At 34.0% G+C, this 25,145-nt stretch overlaps 2 protein-coding genes across 3 annotated transcripts; both read right to left on the bottom strand.

The window, feature by feature from the left end:
- Nucleotides 1–1,648: 1,648 nt before the first annotated feature.
- On the bottom strand, nt 1,649–7,342 carry LOC110786244 (organic cation/carnitine transporter 7). 2 transcript variants are annotated; one of them, XM_021990774.2, is made up of 4 exons: nt 6,866–7,342; nt 6,220–6,517; nt 3,097–3,334; nt 1,649–2,946 (listed from the first exon to the last, which is right to left on the bottom strand). In XM_021990774.2, exons 2-4 carry the CDS (start codon nt 6,495–6,497, stop codon nt 1,903–1,905), a joined length of 1,560 nt encoding a protein of 519 aa, XP_021846466.2. In that variant the 5' UTR covers nt 6,498–6,517; nt 6,866–7,342; the 3' UTR covers nt 1,649–1,902. The 2 variants fall into 2 exon arrangements, with proteins under 2 accessions (XP_021846466.2, XP_056697264.1); XM_056841286.1 differs by having other exon boundaries at nt 6,916–7,302.
- Nucleotides 7,343–23,320: 15,978 nt separating this feature from the next.
- On the bottom strand, nt 23,321–24,458 carry LOC130472085 (uncharacterized). Its single transcript, XM_056842512.1, has 2 exons — nt 24,280–24,458; nt 23,321–23,756 (listed from the first exon to the last, which is right to left on the bottom strand). Exons 1-2 carry the CDS (start codon nt 24,357–24,359, stop codon nt 23,321–23,323), a joined length of 516 nt encoding a protein of 171 aa, XP_056698490.1. The 5' UTR covers nt 24,360–24,458.
- Between the last annotated feature and the right edge of the window lie 687 nt (nt 24,459–25,145).

Raw genomic sequence — 25,145 nt, 5'->3', positions numbered from 1 at the left:
CTGTTTTAAAGTTATAGTAACTTTTTAAAAAATATAGTTACTCTAAAAACTACTACTAACATAAACACAATGAATATTCCAATGACTATTAAAAACATTATTTCGCAACATAAATTAAAGGTAACTATATCATTTATATACTAACTATATGAAACACTAACCCTAATTTCACCCAAACAACAAACACTATTTCTACCTCTTGTGCTTTGTTGCATCAATTCTTAAAGTTCACAGCCTTTATCTCTTTTTTCTAAATTTAAGGCATTATTTCTTCTTATACAAATGATATTGTAAAGTATTTTTGGAGATTCGTCACTAGATAGTGCAACTTTAGGACCTGGAATAACATGTACGTGATTGATACTTCGTATTATTTTCTTATACAAATATCAAATATATAGTAACTATATAAACCATATAGTAACTATATAAAACATATAGTGACTATTATTAAAATATAGTAACTATTGAACACATATAGTAACCATTATAATCATATAGTCACTATCTAAGAAGCGGACAAATACATACTCTAAATAACATAGTACATAATGTAATCGTATAGTAACTATTATTTATCAAAAAGTCACTATAAACTGTTCATGACATAATAACTATCTTAAGCACATAGTTACTGTTTTAAACTTATAATAACTTTCTAAAAAAAGTATAGTTACTCTAAAAACTACTACTAACATAAACACAACGAACATTCCAGTGACTATTAAAAACACTAATTCGCAACATAAATTAAAGGTGACTATATCATTTATATACTAACTATGTGAAACACTAACCCTAATTTCAACAAAACAACAAACATTTCGAATCACTCAACAAAATAATAACTATTATACACATATAGTAACTGTTGTACATATATAGTAACCATTAAAATAATATAGTAACTATTGTACACATATAGTAACCATTAAAATTACATAGTACCTCTTTAAACCATATAGTTACTGTATTACTCATATAGTTACTATTTAAAATCGTGAAGTCACTGATCGAATTCGCGATGTGAAAACGATACTTCGGTAAAACACAAACATTAATTTCTTCAAAACAACAAATATTTTCAATTTTAAATAAAAATCGACTTAAAATTCTTTAAAAAACAACAAACCGAGATGTGATCTCTAAAAATTCTTGCGAAGATTTGTAGGCGAGCGCAAATTCTTCGATTCGATTTCGGCAACAACGAACCTCCTTCTTGATCTACTACTTCCTCCAATTTTTCCTCATCAAATAGATCCAATCATAAGAATTATAAGATAATTACGAAAAAAATCGAACAAAAACCTAGAAATTTGGGCTAAATTTTGAAAAGCATAGAGAGAAAATGAAGAAAGAGAAAATGAAAGAGAATGAACAGAATGTAGATCTGAAATTTTGAAAAATAAAAAAGTTTAAAACGTATATAAAGTGGGCTAGACACAAATCGCATTAAAACTCTTCAAAACACATAGTAACTCTTTAAAACACATAGTTACTGTAATACGCATATAGTTACTATTTAAAATTACAAAATAACTGTCACGTGACAGTTATATACATATGTTAACCCATAAAAATTACTTCGTTGCCCTGGTCCACGCTAAATTAGCATGGACCAGGTTTATATTAGTGTAAATATAAACCATTTAGCCTCCGAAATCCGAATTAGAATACTATCTCTGATAAATACATACACAAACAAACAACCAGGCTCAACTATGAAGGGAAATCCTAGCACACTGTAACATAACACACCTTCGTTCCTGCAAGAATTCTAGGCTTATATATCTTACACTATATATCAAACATATGTGTATAGACAATATATATATATATATATATAGAGAGAGAGAGAGATATAATATGATGTTTGTAAAAATGTGATGAAAATGACAAGACTTAAACGTTATTATGCGAAGTAGTGGGTGGTTTATGTTGAGGTCCCTGTTGTTGTGTAAGTGAGACTGCCTTTGGAATATCATTTTTATTACTAGCAATGCTATCAGTGAGTTGGCGGCCTTTAGTTTCATATGGTATGAGCACCACACATACTCCAGCAGCTAACACGACTCCTGCGAAAAACAGGATTGCTGCCATTTTATGACATGTTTGTACCAATGCTACTGCCACATATGGGCTCACCATTGCTCCTATTCTTGCCATTGAACTTGCTGTTCCGAAACCCGTATTCCTGACTGATGTCGGGTATATCTCTGGAGCAAAGATGAAGGCAATGGTGAATGTTCCCATGATAGCAGCACGAGCCCCAAACATGAGAACTGTTGTGACAGTGTCTGACCGATGGGATACCAGTGGAAACAGGAAGATTGAACATGCAACAAACAACACTGCCATTGAATACTTACGACCAAGTCGATCAATTAGGATCCCAGCGATCACTAGCCCAGGAAGTTCAGCTAAACTAGTGATGAACACATCTCTGTAATCAATATCAGCAACAGAACCTCGTGGTTTAGGAATAGGAACAGGAACTCCTTTAGAATCACATGTATTGTCCTTATTGTTCAACTGAGTTGTGAGCAACACCAGACCATAGTAAGCGAATGCATTGCCAAAGAACACCACCCATAGGAGCAGAGTTGTGGGAGCTAATTTACGTGAAAGTAGTACTTTAAAGGTTTGGAAGATGCTCATATCTGAATCCTTATACTTAGCTGCTACTGTATCTTCATCTTTGCCTTCTTTTAGTGTAGGGTTGTTAATCTCTTCTAGTTCCCTATCTGAAACAAGAACACCAGCAGGTAATTCTTTCCCATTTATTCTTGCTATTTTCTCCAATACTTGTAGGGCTTCTTTCTTTCTTCCTTTCAAACACAAGAATCTTGGCGATTCAGGAGTAATGAAATAGAATACCAGCAAGATGAATGAAGGCACAACAGATAGACCCAACAGCCATCTCCATCCCAATCTCGGCATTATAATCTGTCCATATTTATATATATCATCGATCAGCATTCAGTAATGAGGATTGAGGATTCAGGATTCAGGAAGTTAAAAAACCCAAGAAAAGTCAAATGTGTTGTATAATCTTTTAAAAAAACAACTAGTGTAATAAAGAGGCGATTAACATACCCAAGCCAAAGCAGCCTCAGTAATAGAACCAACAGTCCAAAAGGCTTGAAAAAGGACCATCCATTTACCTCTGCTTGGTGCAGGCACAAACTCTAGAAACCAAGTCAGTAGAACTGGGCCAGCTCCCAACCCAAGGCCCACGATACAACGAGCCACTAGCAACACCACGTAATTTGGTGCTGCTGCACTTACAAGACCAGCTGCACATGTTACTATTGCCGAAAATATAAATCCTTTCCTGAAACATACACACAATTTACAAATATTAATATTGTGTAAGGATGTGTTCTACCTATTACCTATGGACTAGCTACAACTACAACTACACCTACTTATCGGATGGATCGGGTAATGAAATGGTCATTTTTAGCGGGTCAGTAAAGAACGGGTTAAAAATGAATCGCCGGTCAATAAACATTAAACAAGCAATAAAAAAAGGAAAAGAAAAAGAGTCATTTGCAAGTACAAGTGAATACGAAACTATATATACACATACTTCGTAATTTTTTGTATCATTACTATTTTAGTTTACAAAATTATTGTGTTATAAGTTTTACTCTATAATAACTCTGTCCAATAAAAGCTCTGTTCAATAAGAGTCATGCCCAATAAAAATCCTATTAATTTGACTTTAATTCTATATTCATTGGACTACCCTACCCGATAACCAGATCTACTTACAACTTGTGATTAATTTTTTTTTCTACATCACTGTACGTTACTTCACCTTGAGTCATACAACTCGTTACGCACAAAAACAAAAATAACAAATCAGATGCTACCCAACTTTTAGGATCAAATGTCTTTTACATTGATAGAAGATTGATATGATTACATTACTATATGTCTACATACATTCAGGATTAGAAGGGCATTACTATTCGACGCCCACTTTTACGCAAAACGCCCATCTTTATTTAATGAAATGTCCCTCTTATCCCTCTCACCCCACCCCACCCCACCTCACCCACTCTCACTCACCCCTACTTCCCCCACTCACTTCCCCCACTTTCTCTTACTATAACCACCACTAAATTCCGGCAACCACTATTTTGTCGGTCCCACCTTAGCCACCGCCATCATTGGCCCGACCACCACGTCATCATCGTGATTGAAGTGAAATTTTGGCCGAGAACGTAAATAAATTTTTATTATGTTTGTTTATTTGTTGACTATAATTAAGTTTGCTTGTTTATTTGTTGACTATAATTAAGTTAATAATTATTTAAGGAAAAAATGTTCACTTGTGTTCATTTGAAAAAATTATTTATTGACATTATAATTAATAAATGACCCTAAAAAAACCTTAATAATGCATTATCAAAAACATAATAAAAATATTAACTAAATAATAATAACAAATGTAATAAATTCGACGAAGAATTAGTTGAGGAAAAACACGTAATAACAAAAATGAAAAAATACGGAATAGGGTTGAGATCCCTATCTTGTCCTAGGGAGAAAATTGGAGTGGGAGCCCTACTCCATGTATTGTAATGGCGACAAAAGGGAAAAAAAACATGGAATAGGGTTGAGATCCCTATCTTGCCCTAGGGTTGGAATTGGGTTGGGAACCCTATTCCGTGTTTTGTAATGGAGACAAAAAAAGAAAAAACACGGAATAGGACTGAAATCCCTATCTTGTCCTAGGGTGGGAATGGGAATAGGAGCCCTATTCCGTGGTTTGTATAGGCGACAAAAGCACACGGGATAGGGTTGAGATCCCTATCTTGTCCTAGGAGGGAATTGGAGTTGTAGCCCTATTCCGTGTTGTAATGGTACAAAAATGATAAACACGGAATAGGCTGAGATCCCAATCATGTCCTAGGACAAGAATTGGGGTATGAGCCCTATTCCATGTTAACAACAGCAAGGCGACAAATCTTGAAATAAACAAACAAATCATGGAATGAGGCTGAGATCCCTATTCCTGCCTAGGTTGGGAATAGGGCTGAGCTCCCTATTTTTTCAGATAGAGGGAGGGAATAGGGTTGAGATCCCTATTCATGCCTAGGGAGGGAATAGGGTTCACATCCCTATTTCGGCCTAAGGTAGGAATTGGGCTCTTAACCCTATTCCATGTAATCACATAATTAAATTTATTCTTTGAATATTTATTGTCTTGTTAGGGTAGTTTACGGTTATTATCAGTCAAAAACTAAATAATTGACAAGAATAAGACTAATATTTGTTTGTTGGTTAACGCTTAAGCTAGGTGGTAATTTTTTTATTTTTTATTTTGAGTTGATATGAAATAGGTGAAACACACTAATTAGTAATTGTAGCATTTTTTATCACTAAATTTTTAAACGACGTGTATCGTTAAGTACCACGAGTACACTTAATTAATTTTTTAATTAATTGAATACGAGTAGCTTTGTTGATGGTGGTGCATGTGCCGGTTGGTATTTTGATGAATGGCGATGAATTCTCCGGCAGTGGGTGGCGGAAAACAAACCAGTTAGGTGGGGGTGGTGGTGGGTGGCGGAGAAAAAAACAAGTTAGGTGGGAGTGATGGTGTCGGTGGTGGATGGCGGTGGTGGCTGCCTAAATTGGGAAAGGGGTGGGTAAATTAAAGAGAGAGAAAGTGATGTATGGGGTTGGGGTTGGGGTGGGGTGGGGAGGGGGGGTTTGATTTTTTTATAAGGGTAATTTTGGGTTTTCACCTTTAAAAAATGGGCGACATGTGTAAAAGTGGGCGTCAAATAGCGTGGCATTTATTAGAATTCTCTCAAATACATACTTACGAAGTATCAACCTACTGAGTACCGTATATAGACTCTTGTTAAATACGGAGTACAATACTTCTATATTGACTACTCCGTACTATTCCGTATATACAACGTACTATACAACTCGAACAATACACAGACTAATACTTCGTATACTGTATTACGTAGTATCTACTCCGTAATACTTAGCCTAAAAGTCGGAGGTATCACATGTTTAGGTCTTACAACAGCAGAAGTAATTAAAATATCATCAACTTGTTAGACGACCTGGTTAACGTAACTACACGAAAGAGGTTCATAGAACGGTCAACCTCGACGCATAATGAGCCTTTTGTATGAATAATTATAGAGTTAAAAGAAATAAATAGTGTGAATAATAGAATTAACATACCTTCTACCATATTTATCGGATACATAACCCCAAGAAAAAGCACCAACGAGCATGCCAGCAAACACAACGGTTGTAATAAGACTCTCTTGTTTAGGGCTAAGATCCCATGCATATTTAACAGCGGGTCCCACAAATGAAAGAATCATCATCTCCATAGCTTCCGATACCCATGCCATTCCGGCATACGCTAACACCAGATATTGCAACTTTCCGAACCCCATCGTCACCAGTGCGTCGTCCACCGTATACGTATACGTTAAACTTACTTTATCCGCCATTAATTTTCTTATCTTATTATCTGTGTAAGTATAAACACAACAAACTATATCAATCAATGTTGATTAAGATTCAAGATATTTTCTTAGAAATATTTGGACCAGATTTATAAACAAGTAGATCGATTTTTCCAAGTTCAAGAGTCGTTTAGTCAACGGACTCAAGTGTGGAAAAAATAAACAAACATTATTGCCCATATTGTTGTTTAGATTTTTGCAACACTACAATAATTAATTTCGATCTACTACTAGCAGTTTTATTTTGACTATATATTTTGATCGGTGATCACTTCAAGAATAAATTAAATTGCCGAAGAAACTTGAACACGAAATTAATGACATACGCACGTAAGTAAATTTAGAAGACTTACGAGTTTAATGTTGATCCCACCAAGCCCGTAGTAATCAAGTCACAACTCACAAGGGTTGTAAGGTTGTACGATGAAGACGTCGAATGTATGTAATATATGACGTCAAAATTGTTGCGAGTTTTTTACTTAAAGAAGAGAGGAGTAATGATAAAATTGTTTGGAGAAAACTGAACCAGGATCGCAGGGATTACTATAGTATATATAGACAATAATTGTTAAAAATAAATATTAAAAAAATTTGATGGAAATAGTAAATGGGAGAGATTAATTAAATTGGCCGGTTTGTTCCTCCCAAGGAGAGATTTGAGATTATTAATTAGAGTTTTAAACAAACCAATCTGTTGTTGTAATTCAGTTGCCGACTTGCCGTGTGTATTATATTCTTGGTAAATCCTAGGGAGAAGTGTAAATCTTGCATACCAATCAATTTTCCCTAGAATACCCTCATACGTATTTGATTAGCAACCCGTTTCAACAAAGATGACGGAGTAGTACTACTGATCTTTTACCTTAATTTATATATCATTGGGAACAAGAGTTACACTTGTATTAGGTTATGTAGTATCTTATTGTTATTCTACGTAGGTTATAACTTATAACACTTTACCATCATACGTGTCTTCAAAGAGAAATAAAACAATTCCCAAGCTGTATACAAAAATTTCGCATACAAACAAGATATAATTTAAAAATTAGTAAAAACTAACTTAAAATTATTCGGATAAGTTCATATAAGTTGAACCTACCAGGGCCTAAAGTGACCTCTTCCGTTGACTTTATGTGTATTGATTCGTAATCACAAGGATTGTTAGGATTCAACATGATAATGTGTATCCCCTTGCTATCCTAGATGAGGTTAAATCTATGATGATATCTAAAATAGTCGTAGTCTGAATACGTAGGTGTCTATCTGACCACTGTTCTAATTTGGATTTGGATTTTGATAATTTTAAATCATAATGTTGTAAATAAAATACACACAAAAATAATTGATTCGCAATTAACCTATTAATATAAAGTATTAATGAAGAAATTAAACAAATTAGGTTTAACCATGAGAGAAGAATCTCATAATTGGTGTGTATTATTTTTGGACGAAACCTATAATTGCCTCAATGAGTACAATTCCAAGTTGATTGGACTTAGGCGAGTAGGACGATAATGTATTTTTTTTTGGGTACGGACTATTAGTTTAAATTTGTTTTCTTATTAAAAACAAAAGATTTTCAAGTTTTACTAACTATTAAATCATATAATTAAGGAGTCTTATTGCCTCGTAATTCGTGAAACCCGTAGTTGACTTGTTTTCGTAATTTTTGTCTCCTACCAAGCTAGCTTGCAGTCTCCATCCTTCTCGTCGTGGCCAGTTTGTTAAGTTCTTAAATATATTTGTGCACTCTTTTTAAAATAAGTAAATATTTTAAATCAAAATGAAAAATTTACAAATAATTGTTACAGATTTACACTAAGATTGTGTTTCATAAAAAGACAAAGGCTTGAAAGGATCATAAATATCTTCAATCTTTAAAAGATTCCTCACATCCGAAGATACAATAGATTTTTTTTTTATATATAAAAAGAAAAAAGGTGCATCGCCACTTGCGATAATTGAACTCGGGACCTCTCACGCCCTTAGCAGGAATTGTACCACTAGATAAAATTGTTACATTTGCGCAATTGGTATTATGTGTTAAGATTAATGTTTTCAGGTACGTAGTGGTTACTAAAATTAATTAGTAGCACTAAGCAAGTTAGTTTTTTTTGGTGCAATTAGCACAAATTAAGTTTTTAACTATTTTTTGGTTCATATCATTATGGTTAAGTTCACCTTATTTTAAGAAATAGAAATTCATGTAATTTCACATGAGTGTATAAATGGCAAGGGCTCTCAAATTTAATTGCAAGTTAAGGTGTAAATAGAACGCACTTCAAATCACTAGTACCATAGTGATGTGATAATTGTTACGTGCATTCACCATGTTTTCAATTACTCGATCTGTATATGAAGTGAGTAAGGCAGTAGTGGGACATGATCATATCTAGCTCCTCTACTCATATACGGAGTAGTCATTATTTTTAGCAATTGTTGAGTATTAATTACAATTTTTTTAATTAGGTAAGAAGAAGGTATCCTGCTGAATAAAAGCCTCATTGGTACAAATATGGACTTTGTAATTAAATTTTGTTGAAGCCAGAATGTCATAATGTGTCCGCATTTTCTTAATACTCTTAATTTGTACTCTCTCCGTCTCTTTTTGGTATTTTGCACGCGTTTGAACGACTTATTAATGTGGATTGAGATTCCTCAATTTTTTATTTATTTAAACAAGACAAATTACGTTTATTTATAATGTTTTCACTTTTATCAAAATTCTGATATTGATAAAATGATAAAATTTAGTGTCAATGCACACAAATTTTGATAGAATATTAAGGCATTTATGTGATAATATAAAATGAAATGTAAAGAATATAGAATAATGTATCTCTTAAATAAATACGGAGGGAGTATTATATTGACATGGTATAGAATGATATAGATCGCTTATCCTAATATGGGTGTCCTCCGCCCTAAGATTCATATATATATATATATATATATATAGAGTATAATATACTAAAAGAGAGAAAATCAATGTGGTGATGACTAATGTCACTCATTTATTGACCTCTCTTTTAATATTAATTTATAATTTTTTTTCATATTTAACTTATTATATTTTATGGTAACAATAACTAATATGGGAAAGTACATAAAAAATTAAAAGATTCATCTATATTTTTACTAACTTATATAGAGAATTTCATATATAAATTTCACTCTTTTTTTTAAAATTTTTTTTTGGTAAGCTAGCCATAGTTCCCTGGAAATAAATAAAGATTTTAAAATATTTATTATAGGATAAATTATAAAAAAATGATATTTAAAAAATATTTATTGAGACGAATCTAATAAGAGCTCATAAAAACTTTTTCATGGTGGGAAAAGAGGAGTTTTAGTCAATTAAGGAACAAGGTGCGAGTATTGAATATAGACTATATAGTCCCATTAAAAATGAATTAGTAGCACATTTTCTCACCAGAAAAGTCGTGTATTTCTTTTTTAAAAAAGTGAAAATGATGGAAGAACAACCAAGAGAAAGCTACTCCGTGATAATTAAGGTCGTCGAGGATGATGACAGCAACGAGTCAACGACCAATGAAGTGACTGGTACAACAATATGCAAACAACGAGGGTTTTTGGGATAGACGTCACAGCAACGACCAAAAAGTATGTTTATCAAACAATGGCCCTGTTTAGTTCAATTTATTTCAGAACTAGATTTTAGCCCGTGGGATAGACGTATTCTATTAAATTGTTAAGTTAAAATAAAACTCTTATATACACTAACTGCTACTCCCTCTGTTTCTTTTTGTTTTTTACGTTTGACATTTTTCACGCATTTTAACGAATAATTAATTTGCATTGAAATCCCTCAATTTTTTTTATTTAAACGAGATAAATTACGTTTATTTATAATGTTTTCACTTTTATCAAAATTCTGATATTGGAAAATGAGAAAATGAGATTAAATGACCCAATGAATTTGATTGGTTAAAATAATGATTGGACACAAATTTTGATAGAATACTAAGTTTTATGTGATAATATAAAAGGAAATGTAAAGAACATTTTGAAATACCCAAAAAGGAAAACGTAAAAAACAAAAAGAGACAGAGGGAGTATATTTTATACTCCGTATTAGATTATTTTTTTACATTGGATTCTTTTTAGATTTAATTAAGGATTAAATTTCATTTTGGATTTATTTTATAATTATTAGAGTGTTTGACTTCGGATGAAGTTGTATATGCGGAATATTAGTAACTAATTAATAAAAATATATATGTAGCACCTAATAATTTATCTACGTGGCACTTGACTTTTTTTTTTTCAAAAATAATTTTGAAATCTTATTTTTCATTGGCCGAAACCATTAGATTTTCTACGTGGTTCTCTAATATTGGATTAGTGTTTGATTTTTGATTGAATTTGTTTTAGATTAGTGTTTAACTTTGAATGAATTTTATTTTTTAGACTAGTGTTTTATTTTGGATGAATTTTATTTTAAATTTAATTTTTAATTATTAGAATGTTTGATTTTGTATGGAGTTGTATATATTAATAATTAATTAATTAAAATATCTACGTGGCACCTAATTAATAAAAATAAATTAGAAATCTTATTTTTCATTGGCCGAAATCAATAGTAATCCTAGGTGGTGCTCTAATATTTCAGCAAATATGGAAACTGCTATATTTATATATTAGATTTGATTATTTTTTATTTTGGATTGAATTTCATTTTAGATTTTTTTTTTTATTATTAGGTTGTTTGATTTTGGATGAAATTGTATTTGTGTAATATTAATAATTAATTAATAAAAATATCTATTTGGCGCCTAATTATTTATCTACGTGCCACTCGACTTTTTTAATTCAAAAATAATTTAAAAATATTATTTTTCATTGGCCGAAAGTATTAGATTTCCTACGTGTCTCTAATATTCTATTAGTATTTGATTTTGGATTGAATTTTATTTTAGATTAGTGTTTGATTTTGGATGAATTTTATTTTAGATTAGTGTTTGATTTTGGATGAATTTTATTTTAGATTTATTTTTTAATTATTAGAGTGTTTGATTTTGGATGGATTCGTATATATTAGTAATTAATTAATTAAAATATCTATGTGGCACCTAATTAATTATCTATGTGGCAATCGATTTTTTTAATTCAAAAATAAATTAGAAATCTTACTTTTCATTCGCCGAAACCAATAGTAATCCTAGCTAGGTGTGTAACACCCCGACAATTCTCTTTTTTCTAAAATAACTTTTAAATATAAAACGTAGAGAATTATCAAGGCATTATCGCCCGTGTGAAAACGTAACGGCTTATTCAGAATTTTGCAGCGGAAAACATAAAACTAACTGTAGGTTTATAAATAATCATTTTCAGAATAAATCCCAAAAACCAATCAACGAAAAACAAAGTTAATGTTACTAATTCAATAAGTTTTAGAGTCCACTTAAACAAACCAAATCCAACTTAGAAAATCAAATGAACTACAAGCTCTCTAATCCCGATCCCAATGATGCATCATCTTCAACCTGTAGATGGGCAACGCTTATTGATCCTTAGAGACTGCTCACCAAAGATGGGTCATCACAGGATCAATAAGGCATAGCCATGATCAACACACACATACAAAGCACGTAATCAACAAAGCTGAGTACTACATACTAAAACAATAATAATCCTAACATGATACTATTAAACGATCAATCCTAACATGATACTACTGAACATAAGTAAGGACAGACAAAGCATGATAATTTGACGACCATACTTAACTAGACTAGGCTAGACTGGACTAGACTTTTATAACAATAATATTATTTTATTTGAAATAGGCAATGGACCGAGTTTTCTAGCTAGAGGTCTTCACTAAGGAAGACGAGGTACGGGCGCGACTCCGTAACCTCAGTGACCTGCGATATCGAGGAACGTTTGACTAAAAATAGGACACGGTGATCAATCCGGTCCGAATGAAAGGCCATGGGCTACCACCATGAACCCCAACTCCTGTTTGTCCGTCACTTTAGACGTGCACAGTCTAAAGCTATTGCTACTCAGTTTCACTTTACATGATTTACAAATTAACACCCTGTTATGACTCAACAATCACATAAGGCATACAACTCACATTTATTTACAACTGCTTTTATCTTGGAATTGAGTAAGTGATCACAAAGGCATCAAACAAGACTCATTCCAATTAACTCCAATCTTTCCTTTAATACTGATCAACCCCTGTATATGGGTATATGGTTTCAACTTACTAAATGAGGTCCTCCGCCCTCATAAAGTAGTGAAAAGCTAAAAGGGAACAACAATCAACTGATCTGAATTATATACTAAGTAATCTAGTGTTCCCAATCAAACATGTTTGCATCAATCATCCATACTAACATGTTATAATCCTCAAAATGCAATATAAGTTTAATATGTTCATCCAACAGTATCAAACATGCAATTTCAACCTGACTAAGTTCATCAACAACATCAACATAACCAAGTTCATCAACAATTCAACATGGTTTCAACAATTAGCACACATTCCAAGCACACAGGTATGTACGTACCTTGTGTAAACAAACTGATAGGCCACTTTAACGAATTCAAAAGTCACCCACAAAGAATTCTCCGCCTAAAATAATCAAGAAACGTACCCAAATCAATTCCTAATAATTTACAGCAACATTAACGTACTCTAAACACATCCTAGACATATTTAGAACATTCCCCAACATCGAAACTTAATTAATTAACTTCCTAGAATAGTGATTACTACACTAATGATCACCAATTATCATAAAAGCATCCCTTTTAAAATTCCAGCAATATAAAATAGTTTCAAACTACTCCAACATATATCAACATGCTTAAAATCATAAAAATAATAACTTTGATAATTCATAATCATCCTACCATGATTTAAAATCGTTAAAACCTTAAAAATTCATACTTTAATAATTAAAACCATTATTTCAATCAAATTGTATAATCTGAAAATCAATAATTTGATTATGCAAAACATGAAATCTATAATTCATAATTAACTCATAAAAACTATAATTTAATTCAAGAAAAACATGAATTATATTAATAAAACATAATTAAAACACTAAATTAGTTTAGGGTTTAAAGAAATAACCAAATAAAGAAGAGAGGGAGCTGCTGGCCGGCGACAGTGGCGGCAGCAGGCGAAGGTCGACGACAGGGCGGCAAAGCTGGTGGCGCAGGTGGTTGTGCGGTGGTCGCGTAGGCTGGCGACGCGTTTGCGGGGCAGGAAGGAAGAAGCAATGAGAGAAGGGAGTGTTGTTTGCGTGCGTGGAGGAGAATGGAGGGAGGCCGGCTGAGGTTGGGCGGTGCGGCAGCAGACACAGCCGGCGGAGGTCAGTGGAGCCGCCGGTGGTTGCGCGGTGGTGGCTGAGCGAGCAAACAAAAGCAACGATTAATAAGGAGGGAAAACGAAAGAGGAGGAGAACGAAGGAGAGGAGGGAGAAAGAATTACCGACGGCGAGGATGGTGGAATGACGATGGAGGAGCGCCGGCGGGATGGCGGCGGCGTGGACAGCAGCAGGGACGACGTGAATGGCAGCAGAATTTTTTTTTGAGGGTTGAGTCCACGTGAGTTGCAAGGGAACAAGGAGGGTTTTGAGTTTTACGTGAAATAGAATAAGGGAGTTTTTGGGTTTGTATTTTGGGATTTTCCCATGTGGGCTAGGATTAGGATTTGGGTTTTAGTGTTTGAGTCAAAACCGAATAGGATTGTTTTTCCGAATTCAACGAGTTTTCCTAATTCAGATTCTTTTCAACATAAAAATTCTAAAATTATTTTTGATTGCAAATCGTTAAAATATTTAGAATATATTTAAATTAAATTAAATATACCTTAAATATATAAATATAATAAAGTTCGAAAATCGTTAACTATTTAGAACGTACTTTAAATAAAATAAATATACGTTAATTATATATTTATTACTAAAATTCATAAATTCTATTTAAATATAAATAATATACATTAAAATATATTAATAAAATTTATAAATTTACGGGGGATTACAATCTACCCCTCTTAAAAGAAGTTTCGTCCCGAAACTTGACACGAAATTTCCCACATTTTCCCCGAAAGCTTTTAACTTATTCTTACTAGAGAAGTATTTGTGCCACCTATGTGCACTCTTTTGTCAACTCAAAGCTGTTTGTGTTACTAATGAACACCTTTTCTTATGCGGAGAGTCTATTTGCTTTGCCTAAACTTGTAAAATGTGCTAAAATAAGCATAAAAATGCATAAAAGTGCCATAAAATAGGTAAAAAGCGCGAATTTATATCGCATTCTACCCCTCTTAAAGAAAACGAGTTACGCCCTCGTAACTCATCTCAGGGAATAACTTTGGGTATTTCTCCTTAACGAATTATGTCCTCAATACAATATTCTCCCTAAACTCATTCCAACAAGTAAGACTTCTACAATTCTTTCCATACAATGCCTCAACAGGTTCCATCTTAAAGCTCGCATAGTAACTATTGTTGCAAGAAATTCAATCGACTCTAGGTGGTTTTCCCAATTACCCTTAAAGTCAATAACACAGGTTTTCAACATATATTTCATTAGTAATCTCAATCTGTCTATCGGTTGCAGGGTGGGAAGCAATATTCATTTTCAATGTTGTCCCCAAGATTCAACTGGACCTTATTGCAAAAATTTCAGACTTTTGTTCTCGGTAAGGATCTTACATGTTGCCCTATAAAGGTAATGTCTCCAAATATTCGTAGATAACACCATCACAGTTAACTCTAGGTCATGGGTTTGGTAATTAGCCTTATAAGGTTTCAATTGACGCGACATCAGCTAAATCTAGAAAGCTTCCTCCATTTCTCACTTCACTTGAATTTCGATTCCTTTTTCAACAAGTTGGTCATTGGTTTTGCTTACTTCGAAAAGTCTTTCACAACTTCCTATAATAGTCGTCTAGGCTTAGAGAACTTTAAATATCGGACACGTTCTTTGGAGTAGGTCACTCACTCACATCTTGAATCTTAGCAGGATCTACAGAGACTCTTTCTGGTCAACTTTTCCTTTTTACCAAACCTCCTTATGTCATAACTCTTGGTCTTAACTCTTAGCACTTCCACCAATTCATACATTCCCATCTTTTCAAGACAACAAATGATTTCTAACGATCCTGGACCACTCGAATCTTCTCTTAATTTTATTCCCTTAAGTAACGTAGTTTTCAATCAATTTAGTCTTCACTTTTCCGTCGGTGTCACTTATACACACATGACTTCAAGATTTGTATGCTTCATTTAATAAAACTAGATTCTTTCTAAGCGTCTCCAAAACAATCCTCAAGTGTTTGTCATGCTCTTTCTCATTCCTTGGATAAATCAGGATATCATCAATATAATAACGAACTTAATTCGGAATTCGTGGAAAATCTTATTCATCAAATCCATAATTATGGTAGGTGCATTGTTTAACCCAAAAGACATTATTCTAAACCCATAATGACAATAACGAGTCCTAATGAGGTCTTAGGCCCTTATCAGCTATCCTTAATTGGTGATACTTCAAACACAACTCAGTCTTCGAGAATACACTCGCCCAATTCAATTGATCCAATATGTCCTCTATTCTAGGCAAATGATACTTGTTCTTGATGGTGTTTAGCTCCCTAAAATCGATGCATGATTCCATACTCTTGTCTTTTCCTTAACAAACAACACAAGAGCTCCCCACTGTGATGCACTAGGCCTAATATACCCCTTAACAAAACAACTCTTGCAACTGCGTCTTAATTCGCTCATTTCGAGAGGTGCCATGCTATAAGGTGCCTTGGATATAGGTGTCGTTCCAGGAATTAATTCTATAATGAACTCAAGGGCTCTAACATGTAACATACTTGCAATTTCACTTGGAAACACATCAATGAATCCACTCACAATGACAAACATCCTCGATTTTGACTCCAAGTTCTTTATTCACCTCAAACACACTACAGAAAAATAGTTCACGCTCCCTATTCATCAATTTCCTCACTCGCATTATAGAAATAACCAAAGGTTCTTGGACTACCCAAAACATCTATACTAGGTCAATCTTCCAATATGGTTCCTTACATTTACTTTCTGAATTTCACAGTACGTCTATCTTAGCCTTGTACAAACTTAGTCAATTCCATCCTAAGGTTTATGAATTCTTGTGCCTTTTGATTTCTCATAAAAGGAGTTTCCTTAAAGCAGTAACAAACGAATCCCAATTGAATCTCTCAACAATGCTAAGTCTAACCCCATTTTCTCTCCACCACAAATCAACTTCATCTTCCAAGTACAGTACAACTTGACCCACTCTCATGTTCTCAAGACAGTTCACATCCCCAAACAGTTTCTCAAACTCCCTAACCTAGTTCTCTAAAAAGGTAGGATCAGCTTGCCCCTTAAAGTATGGTGGCTTAACTTTGGTTAGTCTCTCAAACATGTCCCCAGTAGAATCAGGACGCTCAGTTCTCTCTACAGCCAGTCTTCCCGCCAAAAGGCGAATAGCAGCAACTAACTCACTATTGCTTGACATTCTAGTATGCGACCTAAAATTAATTATTCTACGATACATAACTCATATGTCCCCTCTACGAGAGAAATTTAGATTTGATCATAGAGATCGCATCAACAAACACTTATTCGAGAATGTACACCAATAATAAAGCAATCATCGTCACTCACTCAAGAAAATATCCCCATCAAGGACATACAATTTGAAAACAATTGAATGGAAGTTCAATCACAACAAATAAGTAATAATATTCCCATTCGCGTGCCCAAAATAAACTCTTGATCATTTGGATTATCAATAATCTAACTCTATTCCTCAAAAGAATGTTAATAACAATTCCTAAACCATAATAACGCACTTGTCCTCAAATTAACATAAAGGTTCTACGACACAAACATAAACTATTGTTGGCGAATAATGGAATTCTCAAACTGGAAATGAATACTTTAACTTCTATTGCTAACTCTATAAAGGTTTATTACATCCTTGAAATTAATAAAGAACATTTCAAACTTCAATAAACTTTAACTTTAAACTGTTGTAGCTTTGCTACTTATTCTTTAAAACATAAAAGAGCTAATTAACTATTTATGACTTCAAAATATTTGTGGCCTCTTGCCTATCCATTGCTCCTGAAACTTGCGGAGTGAAATTTAGATCTCAAGATCATCAAACTCTTCCCCAGGGTCTTCATCTTCTTCCATATTTTCATCTTGATTAGGCTCATTTGCCACCTCCTGTTCACTTTCGAGCTCTGCATCTGAATCACTAGAAATTTCAATGGTTGGCTCATGGGCCACTAGGTTAGGATTCTCTGCCTCAACACCTACATTCTCATTCTCCACAGCTACATCATTTTCCTCTAGGTCATTATTTACACTTACTCCCATAGGTTCTTTTGTAACTGCATCTCCAACATGACTCCCTACTATTTTACCGTCTCTAAACCCACTTTCTGCCGCCTCAATAATGGTGGTTAGAATTTCTGAATCATATTTCCATCTACCATCCCAAGTCTCATACTTAGCCAAGTTTGGAGTTCCATTATCAGAATGCATGTCTTTAAACTTTTCCTTGAGTTCTAGGTATGGAAATTTGTTAGGTAAGCAATTAATAATAGTGGCTGCTATCGTATCCTTTCTCATTAAGATAGGTTGCCCTAGAACTTTAGCATGATATTCGCATCCAAACACAATTTTCTTCACGTAAATATCAGGGGTTTCTATATCAAGTTTCTCGAAAGATCCTATGTTGGTGTACTTGGAAAGAAATATTTTATTCCTGAAATAAACAATTCCATGTCTCACTAACGATTTTCCAACCAAATTATAAACAAAGTTCAATAACGCAATAAGTTTGGTGGGAGCAAACAATTCTTTATGCACATTTAAATGTAACACTTAAACAATTAGTACACGCACGTTCATAACAATCAACTTCTTATCATTGACTAGCTACTAATGCACATATAATTCTATCTTATATGCCCTTCTTATACTACCCATCTCTCATAAACTAAAGCATTGAAATAATTTAATTAACAAAGTAAAATGACGATAATATAAGAAAATTATAACATAGAATAATAACATGAATAAAATATAAAATAAATTAAGTAAAATAAATTAAGGAAATGCGTAGCGAATAAATTAGAAAATAAAGTTATTAATTCGAAAAAGATTTATATTTCCTAATAACGAATTCTAACTCTTGAAACAACTAAAAAAAAAATTGAACTTCTTTAAAAAAAAACGTACTCATTTTTTTTTTTTTTGTTTTTTTTTTTTGAATAATAAATAATAAGAAAAATATAAATGTCGAAAGTATCACTTTAATTTTAATAATAATTTGATTTCGAACTTAAATAAGAAATATTATGTTCTTTCAAACAAGATAAAAGGAAATCGGCCCCCGAAAAAAAAGTATCAATTTTGAACACTATAATATGTAGGAGCTCGATTGTAAGAAATTTATTTTAAATAACTAGATAGTTAGGCGCCTAAAATTTATTAAAGTAAAACCTTAGCTTCTAGATACCACTTTGTAACACCCCGACAATTCTCTCTTTTCTAAAATAACTTTTAAATATAAAACGTAGAGAATTATCAAGGCATTATCGCCCGTGTGAAAACGTAACGGCTTATTCAGAATTTTGCAGCGGAAAACATAAAACTAACTGTAGGTTTATAAATAATCATTTTCAGAATAAATCCCAAAAACCAATCAACGAAAAACAAAGTTAATGTTACTAATTCAATAAGTTTTAGAGTCCACTTAAACAAACCAAATCCAACTTAGAAAATCAAATGAACTACAAGCTCTCTAATCCCGATCCCAATGATGCATCATCTTCAACCTGTAGATGGGCAACGCTTATTGATCCTTAGAGACTACTCACCAAAGATGGGTCATCACAGGATCAATAAGGCATAGCCATGATCAACACACACATACAAAGCACGTAATCAGCAAAGCTGAGTACTACATACTAAAACAATAATAATCCTAACATGATACTATTAAACGATCAATCCTAACATGATACTACTGAACATAAGTAAGGACAGACAAAGCATGATAATTTGACGACCATACTTAACTAGACTAGGCTAGAATGGACTAGACTTTTATAACAATAATATTATTTTATTTGAAATAGGCAATGGACCGAGTTTTCTAGCTAGAGGTCTTCACTAAGGAAGACGAGGTACGGGCGCGACTCCGTAACCTCAGTGACCTGCGATATCGAGGAACGTTTGACTAAAAATAGGACACGGTGATCAATCCGGTCCGAATGAAAGGCCATGGGCTACCACCATGAACCCCAACTCCTGTTTGTCCGTCACTTTAGACGTGCACAGTCTAAAGCTATTGCTACTCAGTTTCACTTTACATGATTTACAAATTAACACCCTGTTATGACTCAACAATCACATAAGGCATACAACTCACATTTATTTACAACTGCTTTTATCTTGGAATTGAGTAAGTGATCACAAAGGCATCAAACAAGACTCATTCCAATTAACTCCAATCTTTCCTTTAATACTGATCAACCCCTGTATATAGGTATATGGTTTCAACTTACTAAATGAGGTCCTCCGCCCTCATAAAGTAGTGAAAAGCTAAAAGGGAACAACAATCAACTGATCTGAATTATATACTAAGTAATCTAGTATTCCCAATCAAACATGTTTGCATCAATCATCCATACTAACATGTTATAATCCTCAAAATGCAATATAAGTTTAATATGTTCATCCAACAGTATCAAACATGCAATTTCAACCTGACTAAGTTCATCAACAACATCAACATAACCAAGTTCATCAACAATTCAACATGGTTTCAACAATTAGCACACATTCCAAGCACACAGGTATGTACGTACCTTGTGTAAACAAACTGATAGGCCACTTTAACGAATTCAAAAGTCACCCACAAAGAATTCTCCGCCTAAAATAATCAAGAAACGTACCCAAATCAATTCCTAATAATTTACAGCAACATTAACGTACTCTAAACACATCCTAGACATATTTAGAACATTCCCCAACATCGAAACTTAATTAATTAACTTCCTAGAATAGTGATTACTACACTAATGATCACCAATTATCATAAAAGCATCCCTTTTAAAATTCCAGCAATATAAAATAGTTTCAAACTACTCCAACATATATCAACATGCTTAAAATCATAAAAATAATAACTTTGATAATTCATAATCATCCTACCATGATTTAAAATCGTTAAAACCTTAAAAATTCATACTTTAATAATTAAAACCATTATTTCAATCAAATTGTATAATCTGAAAATCAATAATTTGATTATGCAAAACATGAAATCTATAATTCATAATTAACTCATAAAAACTATAATTTGATTCAAGAAAAACATGAATTATATTAATAAAACATAATTAAAACACTAAATTAGTTTAGGGTTTAAAGAAATAACCAAATAAAGAAGAGAGGGAGCTATTGGCCGGCGACAGTGGCGGCAGCAGGCGAAGGTCGACGGCAGGGCGGCAAAGCTGGTGGCGCAGGTGGTTGTGCGGTGGTCGCGTAGGCTGGCGACGCGTTTGCGGGGCAGGAAGGAAGAAGCAATGAGAGAAGGGAGTGTTGTTTGCGTGCGTGGAGGAGAATGGAGGGAGGCCGGCTGAGGTTGGGCAGTGCGGCAGCATACACAGCCGGCGGAGGTCAGTGGAGCCGCCGGTGGTTGCGCGGTGGTGGCTGAGCGAGCAAACAAAAGCAACGATTAATAAGGAGGGAAAACGAAAGAGGAGGAGAACGAAGGAGAGGAGGGAGAAAGAATTACCGACGGCGAGGATGGTGGAACGACGATGGAGGAGCGCCGGCGGGATGGCGGCGGCGTGGACAGCAGCAGGGACGACGTGAATGGCAGCAGAATTTTTTTTTGAGGGTTGAGTCCACGTGAGTTGCAAGGGAACAAGGAGGGTTTTGAGTTTTACGTGAAATAGAATAAGGGAGTTTTTGGGTTTGTATTTTGGGCTTTTCCCATGTGGGCTAGGATTAGGATTTGGGTTTTAGTGTTTGAGTCAAAACCGAATAGGATTGTTTTTCCGAATTCAACGAGTTTTCCTAATTCAGATTCTTTTCAACATAAAAATTCTAAAATTATTTTTGATTGCAAATCGTTAAAATATTTAGAATATATTTAAATTAAATTAAATATACCTTAAATATATAAATATAATAAAGTTCGAAAATCGTTAACTATTTAGAACGTACTTTAAATAAAATAAATATACGTTAATTATATATTTATTATTAAAATTCATAAATTCTATTTAAATATAAATAATATACATTAAAATATATTAATAAAATTTATAAATTTACGGGGGATTACAAGGTGGCGCTAATATGGCATTGTACATAGGCTGAAGAACCAGGATTGTATTGAAGAATTGCATACCCATAGTCATACACAGCAGCATACTCATCTGCAGCATCCCCATACAGAATCAATTTGGCTCTAGCCCTAGCAAACCATGACTTGTAGTATCCAATATGTAGCCCCGTTTCCTTGTAAACCCTTTCCCTAAACTTAACAAGCCTCCAATATGGTTCTGACCTCCACTCCTCCAAATACTTCTCAGCTAACCACTCCGATGTGATTTTAGAACTTGAATGAACCACACCACAAGTATGCTTTAACCTTAAAGACTTGATCTGAAACGTTTCTTCCATCCTTAGTTTCTTCACATGAATCTTAAACCTACACTTATGTGGATCATCACACACACACTTTACAAGCTTTGCATGATTTTTTATCCCATGGACAACTACATCTATACCTACAATACACACTCACCCTCTTCCTTCCATTATGAAGAAGGTAGTAATCGTAGTGGTTCTCGATCGAATGATACTTATCGCTTTCCTAACAGCATGAACACTCGGGAACTTTAAACCCAAACTGAGCACAATCTTTTTCTTGAAGTCTGACTCTGGATTAAAGGTAGGGTATGGATCTACTTCATCATCTGAACCACAAAGACTTCTAAGCTCCTCTGAATCATAATCCACCTCATGTTCTAGATCCACTTGTTCTTCCACCTCAGGTGCTGCAACCTTATCTACCCTCTTATTTCCCCTCAACACAGTAGACAATGGCTCACAGAACAACTCATCCTCCTCTAGTTGTTTTCTGTCCTCTTCCCCTGGTTCAAATTCCACATCTAAATCTGAAAAGTCTGAATCACTTTCAGACCAATCACCAAACTCATCATTTTCAAATAAACAGTCCCCAGGATCCTTTTTCTTTCCTTTCCCCTTTTTCTTCCCTACTTTTCCTGCTTTTCCTTTGACCTTTTTCCCCTTCTGTGCTACACTCTTTCTCCTAGGGGTAGAGGTCTTCAAATCTGGACTAAGAAGAGGTGGGTTTGCAGGCAGAGGTGTTTTTGAAGGTTTTGTGGGAGTGGTGGTGGTATGAGGAGGGATTTCTGTTGGTTCTGTACTTGGAGTGTGAGGATCAGCTGAAGATATATTTGAGGGAATAGGTTTAGGAACACTTGCTTTGACAGTGGCTGAAGCAATTGGCTTTTTTAATTGGGTTTTGTTAGGTTCTTTTACAGTGGATGGATTCTCACTTGGCCCTGTACCCTTTCCCATGTAAATCACATCAGGATCAAAACCAAGCCTTGGGCTTCTCCTAACTGGGGAAAACTTTGACTGAAGTGGTTCCATTTTCACTTGTTTTAGGGTCACAGTTGATGGGCCAGCAGGTTTGGTTGTAATGGGATGGGTCAGTGTTCTTTATGGCCCAGAAGGATTGCTTTGTGTAGCTTGTTTCAGTGGTCTTGGTGGTTTAAAGTTGGCAGTTTGGTAGGTAACAGATGGGTAAATAAAAGCTGGTTTGGATTCCTCAATAATGTACAAAATCACCCTGTTAGACCCATCTTTTGTCTCCAATAACCTCCCTATATCTTCATGAGTGTGTATAATCTTCCTACCCTTAGTCAAATTCATCCCATGTAGCCTAAACCATACACTGAAATTCTCAATAATCCTCCCTATAGTTCCACTCATCCCTTTCATTACAAGCTCCCTCAAACTAAAAACAGTTAACTCATGCAACCACACTGTCAATCTAGTATACAACTTCCCACCAACATAATCAGTTTCCCCCTTATTGAAAACAAACTTTCCCCCCATCCATATTGCAAGATCAATGTAACCCAACTGCTCATTCCTACAATTTTAATTACCAAAAAAAATTAACTGCAAATCAACAGTGATTACAAAAAATTAAAAAAATCCCAAATCGAGTACATGTCCAAGTCCCGACTCGGGTACGTGTCCAAGTGTTCGACTTGGTTACACAACACGAACAAAAAAGTAACCACATGTAATCAATGTAAACTAATAAACTAATCAGTTATACTAATCTAATTTTTCCAATAATAAACAATTATTTCACAACACTAATCCAGAAACCCAATACAGAAACCCTAGACATTAAAAAATTAGGGGTTTTTCAATTAAACAATCAATTAATCATTATTCACATTAAACAATCATTTAAACAATCATATTAAGGTTTCCAACAACATTAAACAATGAATTCGTGGATTTCAATGACAATAAAAAATTAGGGTTCTTGATTCAAAATTTCACAGTGCAATTAAAAAATTAGGGATTCCTAATTAAACAACTAATTAACCAATAATATCACATTAAACTACTAAAATCGCATTGTTTTAACTGTTTAATACCTGATTTGGGATCCACCTTGTCGGTTCGTTGGCATTATCCCCTTTCCCTTATCCTTTGGACCACTTCCTGTCGTTTTCATCTTTCCAAGATCTCCTTTTGGACCACTGCGCGTAAGAAAGAGAAGAATCTCTTGACTTGAAGAAGATTCAGAAGTGTAGCATCATCAATTATGGCTTTAGGGTTTGTGGTTGAGATTGAAGGAGAGAAGAATAAATGTGAAAGCAGAGGAAAAGAAAAATGACAGAGGAAAGAGAAAGGAGAAGATAGAAGTTGGTGGGAAAGTAAATGGGGGGACATAGGGGTAATTTTGATTCTGAAAATGGAGGGAAACGTTGGAGGTGGGGCCCACAAACGGAGGAATTTGACAGAAACTGTTACAAGGTAGTGTTACTCAACCTAAACAAACTTATAAGGTAGAAAAATTTAAAAAAAAAATTATAAGGTAGTAATTCACAAAACGTCCAAACTTAAAGGTAGTGTTGCACAAAATTTCCTTTTATTTATTCATACCTACCTCGTGAATGTGTTATAGAACTGAATATTTGCGAGCGTTTGGAATCATATGTACTACTGTTAACATGTTGCCGAAATGTTGATACTTGACATGGAGATAATTTTACCAAAAATGTAACACGGTCAAGCCTAAAACTGTGTCATCTCAAAGTCACTTTTTTTTTGTTGGCACTATATCTTTTTAGCTAGAATATAATATACGCATCACATGGAAGAAATATTAAATAAATCCTAATAACAACCAACTTAGTAACCGGAGTTCACTCGCAATATCCTATGGTTAAATTGTTACCTTTGGTGTGGAAAAAGAAAATATATACATAACTAAATAAACTATAATATTGGTACCGTT

Source organism: Spinacia oleracea, chromosome 4, assembly GCF_020520425.1.
Source record: "Spinacia oleracea cultivar Varoflay chromosome 4, BTI_SOV_V1, whole genome shotgun sequence".
NCBI classification, from domain to species: Eukaryota; Viridiplantae; Streptophyta; class Magnoliopsida; order Caryophyllales; family Amaranthaceae; genus Spinacia; species Spinacia oleracea.
The sequence above is the reverse complement of the archived record's forward strand: the minus strand, read 5'-3'. Positions and strand labels throughout refer to the sequence as shown.

Bases quoted from the DNA above. Each gene is read 5' to 3' on its own strand.
- LOC110786244 (XM_021990774.2), bottom strand. From the start codon at position 6,497: ATGGCGGATAAAGTAAGTTTAACGTATACGTATACGGTGGACGACGCA. The intron at 3,335-6,219 runs GTATGTTAATTC...TGTATGTTTCAG, and splicing joins TCCGATAAATATGGTAGAAG to GAAAGGATTTATATTTTCGG. The intron at 2,947-3,096 runs GTATGTTAATCG...AAATATGGACAG, and splicing joins CTGAGGCTGCTTTGGCTTGG to ATTATAATGCCGAGATTGGG.
- LOC130472085 (XM_056842512.1), bottom strand. From the start codon at position 24,359: ATGAAAACGACAGGAAGTGGTCCAAAGGATAAGGGAAAGGGGATAATG. The intron at 23,757-24,279 runs GTATTAAACAGT...TTAAAATTGTAG, and splicing joins CAAGGTGGATCCCAAATCAG to GAATGAGCAGTTGGGTTACA.